Source organism: Pseudophryne corroboree, chromosome 1 (genome assembly GCF_028390025.1).
Source record: "Pseudophryne corroboree isolate aPseCor3 chromosome 1, aPseCor3.hap2, whole genome shotgun sequence".
Taxonomy (NCBI): Eukaryota; Metazoa; Chordata; class Amphibia; order Anura; family Myobatrachidae; genus Pseudophryne; species Pseudophryne corroboree.
In genome coordinates this window covers 1,031,234,154-1,031,257,557 of record NC_086444.1, presented here as the reverse complement: position 1 = coordinate 1,031,257,557, position 23,404 = coordinate 1,031,234,154, and the positions used below count along the sequence as shown (strand labels likewise).

General features: G+C 46.3%; 1 protein-coding gene across 2 annotated transcripts in view; it reads right to left on the bottom strand.

Annotated features, from left to right (window-relative positions):
- Positions 1–23,404, bottom strand: part of PRIMPOL (primase and DNA directed polymerase) — a 231,857-nt gene that overhangs the window by 95,922 nt on the left and 112,531 nt on the right. For both annotated transcript variants that reach the window (XM_063920714.1, XM_063920715.1), the window contains exons 4-5: positions 20,250–20,388; positions 7,278–7,425 (exon numbers count right to left, since the gene is read on the bottom strand). In XM_063920714.1, coding sequence (XP_063776784.1) covers positions 7,278–7,425; positions 20,250–20,388 — 287 coding nt within the window. The remainder of the gene's footprint in view (positions 1–7,277; positions 7,426–20,249; positions 20,389–23,404) is intronic.

Genomic DNA, 23,404 nt, shown 5'->3' with positions numbered 1-23,404 from the left:
AACAAGATCTTAAGAGTAAGCCATTTAAGGTCCACAGACTTAAGAGGTTCAAACGGAAGCTCTTGTAAGGCATCCAGAACAACCGACAAATCCCAAGGAGCCACAGGGGGAACATAGGGAGATTGAATCTGTAAAACACCCTGAGTGAATGTATGAACATCATGGCAGAGTCGCAATTTTTCTTTGAAACCATATCGACAAGGCAGAAAAATGAACCTTGAGGGAGGCCAGACGAAGGCCTAAGTCCAGGACCTGTTTAAGGAAAGCTAAGAGTTTGGCAGTACTGAACTTGTATGCATCATAATTCTTAGCCGCATACCAGGTGAAGTAAGAATTCCAGACCCTATGATAAATCCGAGCAGAAGCCAGTTTACGGGTCTTCAACATAGTTTGAATGACCGCCTCAGAAAATCCTTTGGCCCTCAGAACTGAGGTTTCAAGAGCAACGCTGTCAAAGCCAGTCGGCCAGATCCTGGTAGACACAAGGGCCCTGAACAAGGAGGTCTGGGGGTTGCAGAAGTAGAAGAGGACGCTCTATCAAGAGACCCTGTAGGTCTGAGAACCAATGCTGTCTGGGCCACGCCGGAGCGATTAGAAGCAGTATTCCTCCTTCTTGCTTGAACTTCATCACTACTCTAGGCAGGAGTGACACTGGAGGGAACACATACGGCAGCCGAAAGTTCCATGGAATTGTCAGCGCATCCACGAACGCTGCTTGAGGATCCCTTGTCCTTGCTCCGAAGACTGGAACCTTGTGATTGTGTCGAGACGCCATCAGGTCTACATCTGGTAGGCCCCACGTGTCCACTAGAAGTTGAAAGACTTCTGGATGAAGGCTCCACTCTCCGGCGTGTACGTCCTGGCAACTGAGTTAGTCCGCTTCCCAATTGAGGACCCCCGGAATGAACACTGCCGATATGGCTGGCAGATGGCGTTCTGGCCAAAAAAGACTGACACTTCCATCACTGCCATGCGGCTTCGAGTGTCACCTTGATGATTTATGTACGCCACCGTGGTGGCGTTGTCCGACTGTATGTGAACAGGCCTCTTCTGTACCAGAGGCAGGGCCAGTTTCAAAGCATTGAACACTGCCTGCAACTCCAGAATGATTATTGGGAGGAGAGATTCCTCCCTGGTCCACTGACCCTGAAGAGAGTGCTGCTCGAACACCGCGCCCCAACCCTGCAGACTGGCATCCGTCGTCAGAAGGACCCAGTTGGAGATCCAGAAGGGACGACACCTGCTCAATTGCTGGTCCTGTAGCCACCAGCTCAGTGACAGGCGAACCTCCGGAGTCAAGGAGATCATGCGAGTCCTGATCCGGTGAGACAGGCCTTCCTATTTAGAAAGGATCAACCTCTGCAGAGGGTGGGAATGAAATTGAGCGTACTCCACCATGTCGAAAGCCGACACCAGGAGGCCTAGTACTTGCATCGCCGAGTGTATCGACACACGTGGGCGAGATAGGAAGCATCTTATCTTGTCCTAAAGTTATCATTCAGGGTGCTGGGGGAAACAAATGCCTTTTTTTCTTGCTTAGAAATACCCCTCCCTTTCGAGCACCTGAATGATATCACTAAGCTAATTGAGCATCTACCAATATATATGTTTGTTGTGAGAGGCAGAGAGGTTCCTGCATTAGGAGGAGGTGCAGGCCCTGACATGCCACATGGAGCATTATGGGGTTGCTCCAAGGTAGGTAGCACTTAGCTTAGACATATTGTAGTAAGGAGCCATTATCATGTGGCTCCTTGCTGGTTAATCTTAGACCCAGATTGGGGTAATGGAGGTGTGAGGTGTGGTGCCTCTGGACTGGCTGAGCCGGATGGCCTTAGTGTGGCATACCTTTACATTCTATTAACACTTTTCACTTATTAATTTTTTTAACACTATTTCTCTATTTTAATTGCATTTCATTTTTGTATCACTTTCTCTATAGCTTCGGCTTCCTAAATACTAATTTATTAACACTATAGTTTTTTCACTGGTATGCTACGCTGGGCTTTCTGGCCTATGCTGGTGTTTTGGGGTGCCACACCCTGCACCTAGATATAGCGCTAGGGACCCCAAATATACAGAGACGCCTTGATGCGGCTTTGGGGCTTATTCACACATTTGCGCAAATATGTGTAACGAAGATCTCTGAATTCTATTATTATGTGGAATTTATATCTGGTTACGGTTATCATTCAGGGTGCTGGGGGAAACAAATGCCTTTTTTTCTTGCTTAGAAATACCCCTCCCTTTCGAGCACCTGAATGATATCACTAAGCTAATTGAGCATCTACCAATATATATGTTTGTTGTGAGAGGCAGAGAGGTTCCTGCATTAGGAGGAGGTGCAGGCCCTGACATGCCACATGGAGCATTATGGGGTTGCTCCAAGGTAGGTAGCACTTAGCTTAGACATATTGTAGTAAGGAGCCATTATCATGTGGCTCCTTGCTGGTTAATCTTAGACCCAGATTGGGGTAATGGAGGTGTGAGGTGTGGTGCCTCTGGACTGGCTGAGCCGGATGGCCTTAGTGTGGCATACCTTTACATTCTATTAACACTTTTCACTTATTAATTTTTTTAACACTATTTCTCTATTTTAATTGCATTTCATTTTTGTATCACCTTCTCTATAGCTTCGGCTTCCTAAATACTAATTTATTAACACTATAGTTTTTTCACTGGTATGCTACGCTGGGCTTTCTGGCTTATGCTGGTGTTTTGGGGTGCCACACCCTGCACCTAGATATAGCGCTAGGGACCCCAAATATACAGAGACGCCTTGATGCGGCTTTGGGGCTTATTCACACATTTGCGCAAATATGTGTAACGAAGATCTCTGAATTCTATTATTATGTGGAATTTATATCTGGTTACGGTTATCATTCAGGGTGCTGGGGGAAACATGCCTTTTTTTCTTGCTTAGAAATACCCCTCCCTTTCGAGCACCTGAATGATATCACTAAGCTAATTGAGCATCTACCAATATATATGTTTGTTGTGAGAGGCAGAGAGGTTCCTGCATTAGGAGGAGGTGCAGGCCCTGACATGCCACATGGAGCATTATGGGGTTGCTCCAAGGTAGGTAGCTCTTAGCTTAGACATATTGTAGTAAGGAGCCATTATCATGTGGCTCCTTGCTGGTTAATCTTAGACCCAGATTGGGGTAATGGAGGTGTGAGGTGTGGTGCCTCTGGACTGGCTGAGCCGGATGGCCTTAGTGTGGCATACCTTTACATTCTATTAACACTTTTCACTTATTAATTTTTTTAACACTATTTCTCTATTTTAATTGCATTTCATTTTTGTATCACTTTCTCTATAGCTTCGGCTTCCTAAATACTAATTTATTAACACTATAGTTTTTTCACTGGTATGCTACGCTGGGCTTTCTGGCTTATGCTGGTGTTTTGGGGTGCCACACCCTGCACCTAGATATAGCGCTAGGGACCCCAAATATACAGAGACGCCTTGATGCGGCTTTGGGGCTTATTCACACATTTGCGCAAATATGTGTAACGAAGATCTCTGAATTCTATTATTATGTGGAATTTATATCTGGTTACGGTTATCATTCAGGGTGCTGGGGGAAACAAATTCCTTTTTTTCTTGCTTAGAAATACCCCTCCCTTTCGAGCACCTGAATGATATCACTAAGCTAATTGAGCATCTACCAATATATATGCTTGTCCTAAAGTTTCAGGACTTTTTCTGGAGACAAGAACAACCGCTGGTTGTGGGTGTCCAATAATGCCCCCAGGTGCACCATGCTCTGAGCAGGGTCCAGTGAGGATTTCTTCCAGTTGATGAGCCACCCGTGGGCTTGCAGGAATTGGACCGTCAGTTTCAGATGACTGAGAACCTCTGGAGAGTTCGCCAGGATCAATAAGTCGTCCAGATACGGCAGGATCCTGATACCTTGAAAGCGGAGCAGAGCAGTCATGACCTTGGTGAAGATTCTCGGAGCCGTGGTCAGACCAAAAGGTAAGGCCTGGAATTGAAAATGTAGGTTGCCAATAGCAAACCGCAGGTATTGCTGATGCCACAAGGCAATAGGTATATGCTTGTAAGCATCCTGTATGTCTAGAGATACCATATAGTCCATGGGCTCCAAGGCCAGAACAATAGAGCGAAGAGTTTCCATACAGAATTTGGAAACTTTCACAAATTTGTTCAAAGACTTGAGGTTGAGAATGGGCCGGGAGGGAGGCCCACCCCGTCATGCAGCAAGCTTGTCTGTTTTGGAAGCAGGCTGACAGGTAGCCCAGGAACGTTTAGGTTTGGGCTTAGTGGATTTGGAAGTGCGAGCCTGTTTCAGGTACGCCTGACTGTTTGCTTTACTTGGAGGTCGAAAGAAGCGAAAGGAAGTACCTTTAGCCTTCGGAGCTGAAGGATTAGTACTAGGCAGACAGGCAGTCTTAGCAGATGCTAAGTCAGCAACAATCTTGTTGAGATCTTCCCCAAAAAGGATGTTTCCCCTTAAAGGGGATCACCTCCAAGGTCTTTTTAGAGTCCAGATCTACAGACCAGGGCCGCAACCAGAGAATCCGGCGAGCCAGAATGGACGTAGTAGACGCTTTGGCTGCCACGACGCCGGCATCAGATGCTGCCTCATGAATATAATGAGAGGCTGTAATAATATATGAAAGACACTGTCTAGCATTATCAGGAAAATCAGACGGTAGTTGCGCTTCAACTTCCTGAACCCAGGCTTCAATAGCTTTTGCAGCCCAAGAAGCCGCAATAGTGGGCCTATACACAGCTCCTGCAAGAGTGTAAATAGACTTCAAGCAACCCTCCACATTCTTATCCGTCGGTTTCTTCAGAGAGGTGACAGTTAGTGACAGGCAGAGCAGATGACACCAAAACTAGTTTAGTAACCTTCTGACGCTTGAACTTATCATCAATTTGAAGAATCAGTCTGATAGCCTCCAAGAGGTCGAGAACATCCACCAGTGTAATAGATTCCCCATCAGAAGCATCTACATCAGTGTCTGAGGGGTCAGTATATATACCATCTTCATCGGATTAAGTATCCGAAACATGTGTGGATTGTGAGGAAGTAATGGCCCGCTTAGCGGACCCCTTGGTCCTAGGCGGGCGAGGGTTAGGTTTTTGTTTAGCCAGAGACTGATTTAATTGCTGTAACTGAGTGGACAGATTATCTGCCCATGGCGGATTAACTGTATGGACAATATGTGGCTGTAATGGCACAGGAGGTCCCACAGGGGGCACAATTCTAGTTACTAGCGTAGTCAGCAAATTAAAAAAAGCTGCCCAAGGTGGGTCTTGGTGTGCCCCCGGTGCTGCAGACTGACTGAGGGGTATAGAAACCCGGTACCTGAACCCTCAGCTGCAATGTATTCCTCCGAGCAATCCATGGCGTCAGGATCAGCCATGGATCTACTGCCCTGTTCAGCAGACATTATTGGGAAGCGTAACCTTAGGGCGTAATAGTACAACATAACCAGACAAAAGTACCTGACAAAAAAAAAACCCTGTATAGTGCGACTGCAAAGCAGAGCACAAACAGAGAATTTAAGAGGTATATGGTGACACAAGAGAAAAATACCAAAGTAGTATATTCTGTGAATCACTATATTATATGAGAACCCTGATGCACTTAGCCCCCCTCAGGATACAGAATATAGGGATAATGATATGTGTGAGATACATGGAATAGAGACCACACAGCAGCTACTGGCACACACAGTCACATGTACAATGCAGAAATTATTACAAACAATAAAACTGCACTGGACTAGCAATACTAAGTAACTGGACTACTAAGTAAAGCTATGTATGTATACAGATATAACAATGCACAGTAAAGACTGGATGTATATCACAGTATACTTGTACTAAATATCCCTGTGGTTTGCACTTGTTCTTAACTAACACTGTCTAAACGACATGTAGAATACTTAAGTGTCCTGTAAATGCACAGCACTGATGAGGCAGGCGGCTTTACAGAGGAGACATTGCCCAGCAGTCCCAGGATTAGCGCAGCTCTGTGTAATGGCGCCCAAACGCTGACAGGGAGTGAGGGAGAAGAGAGACGCAGCTCCAGGACGGGAACATTTGCAGTAAATGGTGCCTGGGGCTGGGGGAGGGGTTACAGGTCAGCGCCCTTTCCCCTCTGCTGGACTTCACCACCGGGTACCGGGTACTCGTAATCCGACTTGTGCCCCTTGCCCTGGTGGTCTAGTGGGGTCCCTGTACGGCCACGGTGTCCACGCGCACTGTCCGTCTCCGGAGACCACGCCAGCACGCGCTGTCCGTCTCCGGACACCGCGCCTGATCGCGATGTCAGCGGGTCCCGTCTGGGGGACCCTCTTACCTCCTCCCAAAGATGCGGCAACGCGATCCAGGAGAGCAGCGGCGGGTGTGTGCCTGAAGTAACCAGAGCCCTCCGCTGTAATTACCCGGCAACCAGGGCGCCGGAGTCTACAGCGCCGCTGGGGGAGGTGAGGGAGCCGCAGCATGATATGTCAGATTGACATCTAGCACTTCTAAGTGCCTGTGATGCGGCCCTTGAAGTATTCTTTTCTTCAAAAAGCTCTTTTCAGGGCAAGCCTAACGCAGCCCTCCCTGTTAGCAGCCTGCACTGCAGGCACCAACTTACAAACTGAGCTCCAGTGCCTGAAGGCAGGGATATAGAGGAGGCGGCACTATGCATCATGGGAACAGTCAAAGCTTTTAGCCTGTTGGTGCTTTGGATCAAGATCCAACTCTACACCCAGATGTAATTCCCTGTGGAATCACAGTGTACCCTGCTGCAGAAAATACTGTTTTGCATATATAGTAAAAGTTGCCTGCAATCCAGAAAAATAAAGCAGACTACTATACCAAAATATTTCATAATCTTAATATGTCATTAGTGGTGACATGTTGACACTATGAACAAGTCAACATTCTGCAGAAGCTGATGTTTTCAACAACGTTGATGTAACTGCCAACATAGGAAACATTATGATTGTCAACATTGTAAATGTCATTATGACTATATCTCCAAACCCAACTCTATAGTCAACCAAGCAAAGCGCTCAATGCTAGACTAACTGCCCGAGACACTGATCAAACATTAATGCCTGCTGCTTTAGCCGGGAGATAGAATGCCAAGAGCCAGTTACTTGTGCAAACAGAGCTATCAGCCAATGTAACAACAGTTCACAGCAGCTAGGAAACACGCAGGCAGCAAGCAGGCAAGTAAAGGGAACACTAGCCAGATCACTAACAGGACAAGCAGAAGGTTTTATTCACAGTCTTCAAGAGGCTCTTACCAACATGGATGTTATCCTTAAAGGCTGCATTGGCCAATACAAATATTAAATGACGACTAAACTTTTCTTCAGTGCTGGAATCCAGGTTTAAGACACACTCTGCAGAGGACTTAACACCAAAACATTCCTCAAGCTTTCTACTGAAAAACTGAAGAAATAAAGTATGTTAGATCTAGTCATTGCAGCATAACTGCACAGCAATTAGACTACAACACATCACACTTTGAGAATCCATTTGGGCTAAAAGTAGACTGGCACCTGTGTCTTTTCAATCCTGGAAACCAGTTATTTACCCTCCGTATTTTTCTGAAATGGCTGAGTAAATGTTGAGCTCTTGGCACAATAGCACACTTGGCATCTTCTATGTATTTATATAGCATATCAGAGCTCCAGTGCTACCTGTAGGAACTGGGCACTTGACAAATAAGTAGATTGGTGGATTAATTCCCTGCACATAAATACCGACAAGACCTGTTGTGTGAACCTGAGGACCAGGGAACAGGGTTGGGAAACCTTTGCCTAGGCTACAGTTAGTCATCAGCTACCACTTTTCCACCATAGTAAAGAGAATTAGAACAGAGAGAGAGAGAGAGAGAGAGAGAGAGAGAGAGAGAGAATGTTGCATTCTCAATTTCTAAAGAAAAACAAAACTTTTCTTAGTTACTTTGACATACGTGATACATACACAGAGATTTTCACCATATTTTACACATTTATTAGCCTATGTACTAATAATAAGAATTTACTTACCGATAATTCTATTTCTCGGAGTCCGTAGTGGATGCTGGGGTTCCTGAAAGGACCATGGGGAATAGCGGCTCCGCAGGAGACAGGGCACAAAAGTAAAGCTTTCCGATCAGGTGGTGTGCACTGGCTCCTCCCCCTATGACCCTCCTCCAAGCCAGTTAGGTACTGTGCCCGGACGAGCGTACACAATAAGGGAGGAATTTTGAATCCCGGGTAAGACTCATACCAGCCACACCAATCACACCGTACAACTTGTGATCTAAACCCAGTTAACAGTATGATAACAGCGGAGCCTCTGAAAAGATGGCTCACAACAATAATAACCCGATTTTTGTAACTATGTACAAGTATTGCAGATAATCCGCACTTGGGATGGGCGCCCAGCATCCACTACGGACTCCGAGAAATAGAATTATCGGTAAGTAAATTCTTATTTTCTCTATCGTCCTAGTGGATGCTGGGGTTCCTGAAAGGACCATGGGGATTATACCAAAGCTCCCAAACGGGCGGGAGAGTGCGGATGACTCTGCAGCACCGAATGAGAGAACTCCAGGTCCTCCTTAGCCAGGGTATCAAATTTGTAGAATTTAGCAAACGTGTTTGCCCCTGACCAAGTAGCTGCTCGGCAAAGTTGTAAAGCCGAGACCCCTCGGGCAGCCGCCCAAGATGAGCCCACCTTCCTTGTGGAATGGGCCTTTACATATTTTGGCTGTGGCAGGCCTGCCACAGAATGTGCAAGCTGAATTGTATTACACATCCAACTAGCAATAGTCTGCTTAGAAGCAAGAGCACCCAGTTTGTTGGGTGCATACAGGATAACAGCAAGTCAGTTTCCCTGACTACAGCCGTCCTGGAACATATTTTCAGGGCCCTGACAACATCTAGCAACTTGGAGTCCTCCAAGTCCCTAGTAGGTGCAAGGCACCACAATAAGCTGGTTCAGGTGAAACACTGACACCACCTTAGGGAGAGAACTGGGGACGAGTCCGCAGCTCTGCCCTGTCCGAATGGACAAACAGATATGGGCTTTTTTGAGAAAAAACCACCAATTTGACACTCGCCTGGTCCAGGCCAGGGCCAAGAGCATGGTCACTTTTCATGTGAGATGCTTCAAATCCACAGATTTGACTGGTTGTAAACCAATGTGATTTTGAGGAATCCCAGAACTACGTTGAGATCCCACAGTGCCACTGGAGGCACAAAAGGGGGTTGTATATGCAATACTCCCTTGACAAACTTCTGGACTTCAAGAACTGAAGCCAATTCTTTCTGGAAGAAAATCGACAGGGCCGAAATTTGAACCATAATGGACCCCAATTTGAGGCCCATAGACACTCCTGTTTGCAGGAAATGCAGGAAACGACCGAGTTGAAATTTCTTTGTGGGGCCTTCCTGGCCTCACACCACGCAACATATTTTCGCCACATTTGGTGATAATGTTGTGCGGTCACCTCCTTTCTGGCTTTGACCAGGGTAGGAATGACCTCTTCCGGAATGCCTTTTTCCCTTAGGATCCGGCTTTCCACCGCCATGCCGACAAACGCAGCTGCGGTAAGTCTTGGAACAGACATGGTACTTGCTGAAGCAAGTCCCTTCTTAGCGGCAGAGGCCATAAGACCTCTGTAAGCATCTCTTGAAGTTCCGGGTACCAAGTCCTTCTTGGCCAATCCGGAGCCATGAGTATAGTTCTTACTCCTCTACGTCTTATAATTCTCAGCACCTTAGGTATGAGAAGCAGAGGAGGGAACACATACACCGACTGGTACACCCACGGTGTTACCAGAACGTCCACAGCTATTGCCTGAGGGTCTCTTGACCTGGCGCAATACCTGTCCCGTTTTTTGTTCAGACGGGACGCCATCATGTCCACCTTTGGTATTTCCCAACGGTTTACAATCATGTGGAAAAAACTTCCCGATGAAGTTTCCACACTCCCGGGTGGAGGTCGTGCCTGCTGAGGAAGTCTGCTTCCCAGTTTCCATTCCCGGGATGAAACACTGCTGACAGTGCTATCACATGATTTTCCGCCCAGCGAAAAGTCCTTGCAGTTTTTGCCATTGCCCTCCTGCTTCTTGTGTCGCCCTGTCTGTTTACGTGGGCGACTGCCGTGATGTTTTTCCCACTGGATCAATACCGGCTGACCTTGAAGCAGAGGTTTTGCTAAGCTTAGAGCATTATAAATTTACCCTTAGCTCCAGTATATTTATGTGGAGAAAAGTCTCCAGACTTGATCACACTCCCTGGAAATTTTTTCCTTGTGTGACTGCTCCCCAGCCTCTCGGGCTGGGCTCCGTGGTCACCAGCATCCAATCCTGAATGCCGAATCTGCGGCCCTCTAGAAGATGAGCACTCTATAACTACCACAGGAGAGACACCCTTGTCCTTGGATATAGGGTTATCCGCTGATGCATCTGAAGATGCGATCCGGACCATTTGTCCAGCAGATCCCACTGAAAAGTTCTTGCGTGAAATCTGCCGAATGGAATTGCTTCGTAGGAAGCCACCATTTTTACCAGGACCCTTGTGCAATGATGCACTGTTTTTAGGAGGTTCCTGACTAGCCCGGATAACTCCCTGGCTTTCTCTTCCGGGAGAAACACCTTTTTCTGGACTGTGTCCAGAATCATCCCTAGGCACAGCAGACGTGTCGTCGGGATCAGCTGCGATTTTGGAATATTTAGAATCCACCCGTGCTGTTGTAGCAGTATCCGAGATAGTGCTACTCCGACCTCCAACAGTTCCCTGGACTATGCCTTTATCAGGAGATCGTCCAAGTAAGGGATAATTAAGACGCCTTTTCTTCGAAGAAGAATCATCATTTCGGCCATTACCTTGGTAAAGACCCGGGGTGCCGTGGACAATCCAAACGGCAGCGTCTGAAACTGATAGTGACAGTTCTGCACCACGAACCTGAGGTACCCTTAGTGAGAAGGGCAAATTTGGGACATAGAGGTAAGCATCCCTGATGTCCCGGGACACTATATAGTCCCCTTCTTCCTGGTTCGTTATCACTGCTCTGAGTGACTCCATCTTGATTTGAACCTTTGTAAGTGTTCAAAAAAATTTTTTTAGAATAAGTCTCACCTAGCCATCTGGCTTCAGTACCACAATATAGTGTGGAATAATACCCCTTTTCTTGTAGTAGGAGGGGTAATTTAATTATCACCTGCTGGGAATACAGCTTGTGAATTTTTTCCCATACTGCCTCCTTGTCGGAGGGAGACCTTGGTAAAGCAGACTTCAGGAGCCTGCGAAGGGGAAACGTCTCGACATTCCAATCTGTACCCCCGGGATACTACTTGTAGTATCCAGGGGTCCTGTACGGTCTCAGCGCCATGCTGAGAACTTGTCAGAAGCGGTGGAACGCTTCTGTTCCTGGGAATGGGCTGCCTGCTGCAGTCTTCTCCCCTTTCCTCTATCCCTGGGCAGATATGATCTTATAGGGACGAGAGGACTGAGGCTGAAAAGACGGTGTCTTTTTCTGCAGAGATGTGACTTAGGGTAAAAAACGGTGGATTTTCCAGCAGTTGCCGTGGCCACCAGGTCCGATGGACCGACCCCAAATAACTCCTCTTCCTTTATACGGCAATACACCTTTGTGCCGTTTGGAATCTGCATCACCTGACCACTGTCGTGTCCATAACATCTTCTGGCAGTTATGGACATCGCATTTACTCATGATGCCAGAGTGCAAATATTCCTCTGTGCATCTCGCATATATAGAAATGCATCCTTTAAATGCTCTATAGTCAATAAAATACTGTCCCTGTCAAGGGTATCAATATTTTTAGTCAGGGAATCCGACCAAGCCACCCCAGCTCTGCACATCCAGGCTGAGGCGATCGCTGGTCGCAGTATAACACCAGTATGTGTGTATATACTTTTTATGATATTTTCCAGCCTCCTGTCAGCTGGTCCTTGAGGACGGCCCTATCTATAGACGGTACCGCCACTTGTTTTGATAAGCGTGTGAGCGCCTTATCCACCTTAAGGGGTGTTTCCCAACGCGCCCTAACTTCTGGCGGAAAAGGGTATACCGCCCATAATTTTCTATCGGGGGGAACCCACGCATCATCACACACTTTATTTAATTTATCTGATTCAGGAAAAACTATGGTAGTTTTTTCACATCCCACATAATACCCTCTTTTGTGGTACTTGTAGTATCAGAAATATGTAACACCTCCTTCATTGCCTTTAACGTGTGGCCCTAATAAGGAATACGTTTGTTTATTCACCGTCGACACTGGATTCAGTGTCCCTGTCTGTGTCTGTGTCGACCGACTAAAGTAAACGGGCGTTTTAAAACCCCTGACGGTGTTTTTGAGACGTCTGGACCGGTACTAATTGTTTGTCGGCCGTCTCATGTCGTCAACCGACCTTGCAGCGTGTTGACATTATCACGTAATTTCCTAAATAAGCCATCCATTCCGGTGTCGACTCCCTAGAGAGTGACATCACCATTACAGGCAATTGCTCCGCCTCCTCACCAACATCGTCCTCCTACATGTCGACACACACGTACCGACACACAGCACACACACACAGGGAATGCTCTGATAGAGGACAGGACCCACTAGCCCTTTGGAGAGACAGAGGGAGAGTTTGCCAGCACACACCAAAAACGCTATAATTATATAGGGACAACCTTTTATAAGTGTTTTCCCTTATAGCATCTTAATATATATAAGCATATCGCCAAATTAGTGCCCCCCCTCTCTGTTTTAACCCTGTTTCTGTAGTGCAGTGCAGGGGAGAGCCTGGGAGCCTTCCCTCCAGCCTTTCTGTGAGGGAAAATGGCGCTGTGTGCTGAGGAGATAGGCCCCGCCCCTTTTTCGGCGGCCTCGTCTCCCGCTCTTAACGGATTCTGGCAGGGGTTAAATATCTCCATATAGCCTCCGGAGGCTATATGTGAGGTATTTTTAGCCAAACTAGGTATTCATTTGCCTCCCAGGGCGCCCCCCTCCCAGCGCCCTGCACCCTCAGTGACTGCCGTGTGAAGTGTGCTGAGAGGAAAATGGCGCACAGCTGCAGTGCTGTGCGCTACCTTTAGAAGACTGAGGAGTCTTCTGCCGCCGATTCTGGACCTCTTCTTACTTCAGCATCTGCAAGGGGGCCGGCGGCAAGGCTCCGGTGACCATCCAGGCTGTACCTGTGATCGTCCCTCTGGAGCTAATGTCCAGTAGCCAAGAAGCCAATCCATCCTGCACGCAGGTGAGTTCACTTCTTCTCCCCTAAGTCCCTCGTTGCAGTGATCCTGTTGCCAGCAGGACTCACTGTAAAATAAAAAACCTAAGCTAAACTTTTCTAAGCAGCTCTTTAGGAGAGCCACCTAGATTGCACCCTTCTCGGCCGGGCACAAAAATCTAACTGGCTTGGAGGAGGGTCATAGGGGGAGGAGCCAGTGCACACCACCTGATCGGAAAGCTTTACTTTTGTGCCCTGTCTCCTGCGGAGCCGCTATTCCCCATGGTCCTTTCAGGAACCCCAGCATCCACTAGGACGATAGAGAAAATTGCATAAGTGTAGCATTTTTTTCCAGTGTACATTGCAGATTATCCCTATGTACTAAATGTCACTCACAGGGACAGCGGTAGCATTAATGGCTGTTTAGATTCCGGTGGGTGTTGGAGGAGTCTTGCACTCTGAAAGACTGCTCCTGGGAAACGGACACTGCGTATGTGTACGGGGTCAGTTTCCCAAGGCTGCAGGAGAAGGAGCCTTCAAATATGCCTCCATAGGTATAAAGCGGTTAAAGCCATCTAAGGATGGCATAAACCAACAAGACCAAACTCTGAAATGCTTGGCGTTTTGGAGTTTACTAACAAGGGGTCTGCTGCAGTCCCCATTGATAACAGGTACTGTGGTCTGCAGTGTATCTGGTCTTTAGGTAAACAGCACTTAGGTCAATAGGTCGACATGGTCACTAGGTCAACATAGTAAAGGTCGACACATGAAAAGGTCGACATGAGTTTTTAACTTTTAAAAAAGTTTCTTTGAACTTTTACATACATTACGTTCCACGTGGACTACGATTGGGAATAGCAAGCAATGCGGGGGGGGGGGGGGGAGGGGGGGGACACACGGTGCTCTAATTGGGATTCCTGGTCACTTCACGAAGACAACATAACATTTTTTGTAACAAACTCATGTCAACGTTTTCCATGTCGACCTAATGGCCGAGTCGACCTATTTCAGGTGTCGACCCAGTCACTGTCGACCAATAGTGGTCGACCTAGTTACTGTCGGCCCAACGATCCACACCCGGTCTGCAGTGGTAGTTAGCCTTTTGCAGGGGTTTCACAGAAATCTCCTGTATCAGGCTGTTCTTACATATCAGTGATACATATTATGCAGAAACTGCAGTATTAGCATAATTTTATGGAAAACCTACTTTTTGATCAATCAGATCATCATCAGGCACTTTATTAAAGACAATTTAACAGGTGTGCAAATTAACTGGGACAAGGTCTTTGTGGGTTTTAACAGGCTTAGGCAGGTCCTCTCATCCATCCTGCAAGGTCAGAATCAGCCCTAGTGGGGCAACGAGAAATCAAATGTGACTATCTACAAGAAAAAAAAAACAAGACACAAATTCCCCAAGCACTCTGCAATGGGTCAGCAAGAGACATGCATCCTGCATAATAATAAAATGCAGAGGGCACAGATACATTTGCAAATATATGATAAGCCACAAACCATGGTCAAGGTGTGTCTGCTCAGGTTGTCCTACACAAAATAATCACTTTGGGAAATGTTTCTAAACTGAAAGCCAACTCACCTTAAGAGCCTCCAATATGGCACTACAAGGACCAGCATACCCTCCAGCTACTAATCCCATACATGCCTCTCGGAACAGAGATACATAGAATAAAAATTGCTCCTAATCAGTTTATTGGCCCTTCAGAGATTCGTGTAAGTTTAATTTAGACAAGAAAAAACATGACACCACAAATTCCTCCAGCATTCTGCAGGTATGGGTCGTTGGATAGACACAACTTAGATCGACAGTCATTAGGTCGGCCATGGAAGGTCGACATGCATTAGGTCAACAGAGGCAATAAGTCGACATGGTCATTAGGTCGACAGGTCAAAAGGTCAACATGGGTTTTTGACTGTTTTTTTTGCGTTGTTTTCTTCGTAAAGTGACGGGAAACCCCAATTAGAGCACCGTGTACCCTCACATGGCTCGCCATGCTTCGGGCAAGGTTACCGTTCCAATCGTAGTCCACGTGGATCGTTAAGTATGAAAAAATCCAAAAACTTAAAATAAAAAGTGAAAAACTCATGTCGACCTTTTGACCTGTCGACCTAGTACATGTCGGCCTTTTGACCTGTCGACCTAGTACATGTCGACCTAAGCTGTGCCGACCTAACGACCGTATCCCCATTCTGCAATGGGCCAGCAAAAGAGACATGTATCCTACATAATAAGAGGATTCTTGCAGTACCATACTGATGGATCTTGGGTGCCTCCAGGTGAATTGGCACTCAATTTAGAAACACATGAATATGCTGGTCCACTGCAGACTGCTGTCTAGATTAACCCCTCCCTTACAAGTGTCTGTGATGGACCAATAAATTATGAGCAACTTCCATTTTGCGTATCACTATCTACATAGGAAGTATAAGTCTTAACAAGGTTTCCATAGGTGTACTTGCATTAGAACTTGTGGCACCGACTCCTGGTGGAATAAGAGCGAGAGTGCTCGAGAAGGAAAGGGCATAAAGGGGATGAGGCTGTGCGTGAGTCCCCCGGCACTAGACAGACCCCAGAAACGGCTGTAAATATAAATTCTATGGATTTTTAACAAGCTATAAACAAAACACAGCAAAACAAAACAAAAAATTGTCCCAATTAATTTTCATACCACTGTAGAGGAGGACTACATTCAGTTTGTGAATGCGGTCATCTTCCCAATGCTACCATAAGTGATGATCTGCCCATGTGCATCCATCTTTAAGGTGAAAGTATGGAGAAACAAGGCCCGGGCTTTGCAAACTTAAAACCACATTTATCCTCCATAGCATTTACGTCTTTTTCCATAAGTGGGTGACACTCATGCAACATGTAACAATGTAACCTAGGAATCAATAACAAGGTCTTGTTGTCCCACGGACAGAGGGTCCATTTTAGTGTGAACTTTAACAAAAATTTTTTTTTATATATTGTTTTATCTTTGCTTCCAGAGAAAACAAGGGAGTTTGATCACTATCAAATGTGAATATTTCTGCTGAGCTGCATAGGAGCCCTGGGTTGGTCCTTCTGTGCCTTAACGTTACCTGATTCCCATCCCTGTAATATCCTTGGGTTTCAAAGGCAACACAAAGTGGAAGTTCCTTTGTGAATGCTGTGTTTAAGTGTTCTGTGACACAATGCTGTATTTAGAGACTGTTACAGTCACCCTGGTTCTATCACACATCAGTACTTTGAATTGAATAATAGAGATACATTTTTAGGTCCTTAAGCTGAAACTACAAATGGTATAACTTCCCATAATATTACACATTTCAACTGCTCCAAACACAGCCATCATGTCTAAACATAAAAACAAAGTTTGAAAAGTTTCCTGCAATTCTTAACTACTGTACTTGTTAAAACACCTTATTTGCAATCCACATGAAACCTATTTTATGACTTTTCTATAAGCTACACTTTTACTGGTGTAGATCCTTATCATGGGAGGTAATAAAACAGGGTCAGAGTTTGTTTATATGTAACAGAATGAACTTCGTGGAGAACATTGATTCAGAGAGAAAGTGTAGAGTCTGTGATCCCTAAATGCCCCTGAAAACTCTGATTAGCTTCTTCGTGCCAATGAGCTAACATGGCTGCAGAGTCTAGAGGGAGGAATCACAATAGGACATTAGCTGCAAGTTGTAAAATAAGTAACTTTAGTGTAATAACTATATTATAGAATGATGGGTAAGGGAAAATAAAACCTCTGAATTGGAAGTGTATTGTTTTGGGTAGACTTTAGAATCCAAATCAGGGTTGCATTTATCAGGTCTTCTTTATTGTTCATAACGATCTATTGGATCAAAGCAACATGGCTACTCAATAACGGATCAGGTCACTGGTACAGTTGGGCTTACTAAGCACTAAGATGTGTCCTCGTACATCTAGCCTCAATACGTCATACGGAACGAGAGAGCTGCTAGGTCCTGTATGACACTGCTAGTGCCAGACATCTTTGTTGACGAAACTGCATCTTATTATTTACCAAACCAGTGAATAGTCCAGTGGGTTTGGAAGGTATTATTCTAAAAATATCACCAGCCAACATGTGCTACTTGTCTAGACTTTACAGGAGCAGCTGATAAGGAAGACAATGGAAAGGGGGTCATTTGTAGTAACAGACCATGGAGTATGGCAGCCAGAAACAACTAAAACACTGCCAAATACCAGGAAAGCGGTGACTCTGACAAAATCTCAACAATATGAATCCAGGCAAAAGAGGGAATGGTCTTCCAAACTCCACAGGAAGCCAAGCCCAGGGACAGCACATACCGCTAGGACTTTAGAAGAAAAAGAAAATAATTAGGCAGGATGAGGGGAAGTAGTTCCTTTTGGCTTTCATCTACCAGGTGACAAATTTTCTAACTACTTTGTAATACTGTAGTTAATACCTCCCAAGCAAACAGAATCGTTCACAGACCTAGCAATAAATGTAATGGCAAGATATTGTCGATAAAGTCGCTAGATTTAAAATGGCAAAACCAGGTTGGCTTTGCCATTTAAATTATTGCCACTTTAAACTAGTAGCTAAATCACCAAAATCTTGAAGTTGTCAGCAACTCTCAGACTATGACATTTACCCTTTAGTGTTAGCTTGCTCTTTACAGCTACATAGTATGGGGCATCCTTTGCTAAATACACTGCTCAAAAAAATAAAGGGAACACTTAAACAACACATCCTAGATCTGAATGAATGAAATATTCTTATTAAATACTTTGTTCTTTACATAGTTGAATGTGCTGACAACAAAATCACACAAAAATTATCAATGGAAATCAAATTCATTAACCCATGGAGGTCTGGAGTTGGAGTCACACTCAAAATTTAAGTGGAAAAACACACTACAGGCTGATCCAACTTTGATGTAATGTCCTTAAAACAAGTCAAAATGAGGCTCAGTAGTGTGTGTGGCCTCCACGTGCCTGTATGACCTCCCTACAACGCCTGGGCATGCTCCTGATGAGGTGGTGGATGGTCTCCTGAGGGATCTCCTCCCAGACCAGGGCTAAAGCATCCGCCAACTCCTGGACAGTCTGTGGTGCAATGTGGTGTTGGTGGATGGAGCGAGACATGATGTCCCAGATGTGCTCAATTGGTTTCAGGTCTGGGGAACGGGCGGGCCAGTCCATAGCATCAATGCCTTCGTCTTGCAGGAACTACTGACACACTACAGCCACACGAGGTCTAGCATTGTCTTGCATTAGGAGGAACCCAGGGCCAACCGCACCAGCATATGGTCTCACAAGGGGTCTGAGGATCTCATCTCGGTACCTAATGGCAGTCAGGCTACGTCTGGCGAGCACATGGAGGGCTGTGCGGCCCCCCAAAGAAATGCCACCCCACACCATTACTGACCCACTGCCAAACCGGTCATGCTGGAGGATGTTGCAGGCAGCAGAACGTTCTCCTTGGCGTCTCCAGACTCACGTCTGTCACATGTGCTCAGTGAGAACCTGCTTTCATCTGTGAAGAGCACAAGGCGCCAGTGGCGAATTTGCCAATCTTGGTGTTCTTTGGCAAATGCCAAACGTCCTGCACGGTGTTGGGCTGTAAGCACAACCCCCACCTGTGGACGTCGGGCCCTCATACCACCCTCATGGAGTCTGTTTCTGATCGTTTGAGTAGACACATGCACATTTGTGGCTTGCTGTTCCTCCTTGCACAAAGGCGGAGGTAGCGGTCCTGCTGCTGGGTTGTTGCCCTCCTACGGCCTCCTCCACGTCTCCTGATGTACTGGCCTGTCTCTTTGTAGCGCCTCCATGCTCTGGACACTACGCTGACAGACACAGCAAACCTTCTTGCCACAGCTCGCATTGATGTGCGGGTTGTAGACTCCGTCTCATGCTACCACTAGAGTGAAAGCACCGCCAGCTTTCAAAAGTGACCAAAACATCAGCCAGAAAGCATAGGAGCTGAGAAGTGGTCTGTGGTCACCACCTGCAGAACAACTCCTTTATTGGGGGTGTCTTGCTAATTGCCTATAATTCCCACCTGTTGTCTATTCCATTTGCACAACAGCATGTGAAATTGATTGTCAATCAGTGTTGCTACCTAAGTGGACAGTTTGATTTCACAGAAGTATGATTGACTTGGAGTTACATTGTGTTGTTTAAGTGTTCCCTTTATTTTTTTTGAGCAGTGTATAATGAATGAGGGAAATAAAAGTATTCACAATAGGTAATGCACTAGTATATAAATAAAATACAGCACCTAAATTAAACTTTTGTTGCTTTCAATTAGAAAACTTATTTTGGAAGATGATTTTTTTGAAGGGTTTGTTATCCAAGTCATACTGACAGCCATACTGGGGACTGCTTTTTTAACTTCTATCCGTGCTGAATGACGAGGAAAAGGAGTGAAAACATCATTCTACTTACTTTGGAAGTAACATTTCAACATGTCTCTAACATTCTAGATATACCATACGTCACACTGAGCCACTATGTAACATATGCACCACAGTGCCAGATACACATATGCCCCACAGTGCCAGATACATATTACCCCACACATTCCCCCTGCTCACCGCTGCTGCTGTGCGTCAGGGGAGGAGAGAGCAGCATACGCCTCTCCTGCCCCTTAGTGCTCAGTCCGGCGGCGGCGTGTCTCAGCTGTCAGGGGCCAGGCAGGGAGGAGAGCGCAGCTATGTCGGGTGGCGGCGTATAGGACCTTAAACCAGCCGCCAGTTTGTGAGCCAATCAGAGCTCGTGGACCGGTAGCGGCAGCTCCTGATTGGCTGCCGGTCCACGAGCTCTGATTGGCTGGTTTGACCACTATGACCACTGTCGCTGGTCATAGCTGCGCTTTCCTCCATGCCCTGACAGCTGAGAAACGCCGCCGCCGGACTTAGTACAAAGGGGCAGGAGAGGCGCCCGCTGCGCTCTCCTCCCCTGACACACTGCAGTGGGCCAGAACAAGTGGCTTTGCGGGCCTTATACAGCCCGTGGTCTGGAGGTTCCCCACCCCTGCCCTAAACCATACTCACCTCAATCACAAAAGCAACCATTTCTCTGCCATCTGCTCCTGGATTTGCTGGTTTATAAAACTCTAAATCAAAGTACAGTTTGCAAACTGTGTCTGCAGGAATCACTTCATAGCAGTGAGCCAGAGATTCAGGGTGTTTGCTGTATAAAAAAAAATATAACACAACAAATTTAATGCTCCATAATTCAAGTTTGCATTTAAACCATCACAACCAACTCCACAATGCTTTAATATCTGTAATGTACATTGTATGGCCAAACTGGAAGAGATCTGGATTGGCACAGCATAACCAAGCGGCTAGATAACTTTTGATGTTATTACGACCTGCTAGTGTATTCACAAAATGACTGCACATACAAAGCAATACTAGTCATCACATCTGACCACATTTTCCAACATGTACTATAACAGGACTACAATCACATTATAAGGCTCGTTGTGAGATCACATTCTACAAAATTGGGCCAAATGTCAGTTACTGCTGCCATTATCGCATGTAGTCAGTTTACGATTTCCCTTTGGAAACCAGTAAGAGCACAAGGGAATATATTCCACATCTGCCATTTGTCTGGCATGCAAAGAACTAGTTATAAACATAACTGTCACCTGTAAATGCAGCTAGGGAATTGTGACTAAGTAGAAAGTAATTAGCCACAACAAATATTATATCTACCAGCAGAAGCATTCGTTCTTTGGCCTGAATGTCACAGTAAGTACCCCTAGTGCTAGATATAACCCAGATTGAGACCCACTGGGTAGACTAAAAATGTAGCCTTTAATCACTTAACTGGCAAAAAAGAAAACCAAAAAAATAAGAATTTACTTACCGATAATTCTATTTCTCATAGTCCGTAGTGGATGCTGGGGACTCCGTAAGGACCATGGGGAATAGCGGCTCCGCAGGAGACTGGGCACATCTAAAGAAAGCTTTAGGACTATCTGGTGTGCACTGGCTCCTCCCCCTATGACCCTCCTCCAAGCCTCAGTTAGGATACTGTGCCCGGACGAGCGTACACAATAAGGAAGGATTTTGAATCCCGGGTAAGACTCATACCAGCCACACCAATCACACCGTATAACCTGTGATCTGAACCCAGTTAACAGCATGATAACAGAGGAGCTTCTGAAAGATGGCTCACAACAATAATAACCCGATTTTTGTAACAATAACTATGTACAAGTATTGCAGACAATCCGCACTTGGGATGGGCGCCCAGCATCCACTACGGACTATGAGAAATAGAATTATCGGTAAGTAAATTCTTATTTTCTCTAACGTCCTAAGTGGATGCTGGGGACTCTGTAAGGACCATGGGGATTATACCAAAGCTCCCAAACGGGCGGGAGAGTGCGGATGACTCTGCAGCACCAAATGAGAGAACTCCAGGTCCTCCTCAGCCAGGATATCAATTTTGTAGAATTTTACAAACGTATTTGCTCCTGACCAAGTAGCTGCTCGGCAAAGTTGTAAAGCCGAGACCCCTCGGGCAGCCGCCCAAGATGAGCCCACCTTCCTTGTGGAGTGGGCATTTACAGATTTTTGGCTGTGGCAGGCCTGCCACAGAATGTGCAAGCTGAATTGTACTACAAATCCAACGAGCAATAGTCTGCTTAGAAGCAGGAGCACCCAGCTTGTTGGGTGCATACAGGATAAACAGCGAGTCAGATTTCCTGACTCCAGTCGTCCTGGAAACATATATTTTCAGGGCACTGACAACGTCTAGCAACTTGGAGGCCTCCAAGTCCCTAGTAGCCGCAGGCACCACAAATAGGTTGGTTCAGGTGAAACGCTGAAACCACCTTGGGGAGAAACTGAGGACGAGTCCTCAATTCCGCCCTGTCCGAATGGAAAATCAGATAAGGGCTTTTTCAGGATAAAGCCGCCAATTCTGACACGCGCCTGGCCCAGGCCAGGGCCAACAGCATGACCACTTTTCATGTGAGATATTTTATTTAAGTGGTTCAAACCAATGTGACTTTTGGAACCCAAAACTACATTGAGATCCCAAAGTGCCACTGGAGGCACAAAAGGAGGCTGTATATGCAGTACCCCTTTTACAAACGTCTGAACTTCAGGGACTGAAGCTAGTTCTTTTTGGAAGAAAATTGACAGGGCCGAAATTTGAACCTTAATGGACCCCAATTTCAGGCCCATAGACACTCCTGTTTGCAGGAAATGTAGGAATCGACCCAGTTGAATTTCCTCCGTCGGCCTTACTGGCCTCGCACCACGCAACATATTTTCGCCAATTGCGGTGATAATGTTTTTGCGGTTACATCCTTCCTGGCTTTGATCAGGATAGGGATGACTTCATCCGGAATGCCTTTTTTCCTTCAGGATCCGGCGTTCAACCGCCATGCCGTCAAACGCAGCCGCGGTAAGTCTTGGAACAGACAGGGTCCTTGCTGGAGCAGGTCCCTTCTTAGAGGTAGAGGCCACGGATCCTCCGTGAGCATCTCTTGAAGTTCCGGTTACCAAGTCCTTCTTGGCCAATCCGGAACCACGAATATAGTGCTTACTCCTCTCCATCTTATCAATCTCAGTACCTTGAGTATGAGAGGCAGAGGAGGGAACACATACCCTGACTGGTACACCCACGGTGTTACCAGAGCGTCTACAGCTTATTGCCTGAGGGTCCCTGGACCTGGCGCAATACCTGTCGAGTTTTTAATCATGTGGAAGACTTCTGGGTGAAGTCCCCACTCTCCCAGGTGGAGGTCGTGCTGAGGAAGTCTGCTTCCCAGTTGTCCACTCCCGGAATGAATACTGCTGACAGTGCTATCACATGATTTTCCGCCCAGCGAAAAATCCTTGCAGCTTCTGTCATTGCCCTCCTGCTTCTTGTGCCACCCTGTCTGTTTACGTGGGTGACTGCCGTGATGTTGTCCGACTGGATCAACACCGGCTGACCTTGAAGCAGAGGTCTTGCTAAGCTTAGAGCATTGTAAATGTCCCTTAGCTTCAGGATATTTATGTGAAGTGATGTCTCCAGGCTTGACCATAAGCCCTGGATATTCCTTCCCTGTGTGACTGCTCCCCAGCCTCGCAGGCTGGCATCCGTGGTCACCAGGACCCAGTCCTGAATGCCTAATCTGCGGCCCTCTAGAAGATGAGCACTCTGCAACCACCACAGGAGGGACACCCTTGTCCTTGGT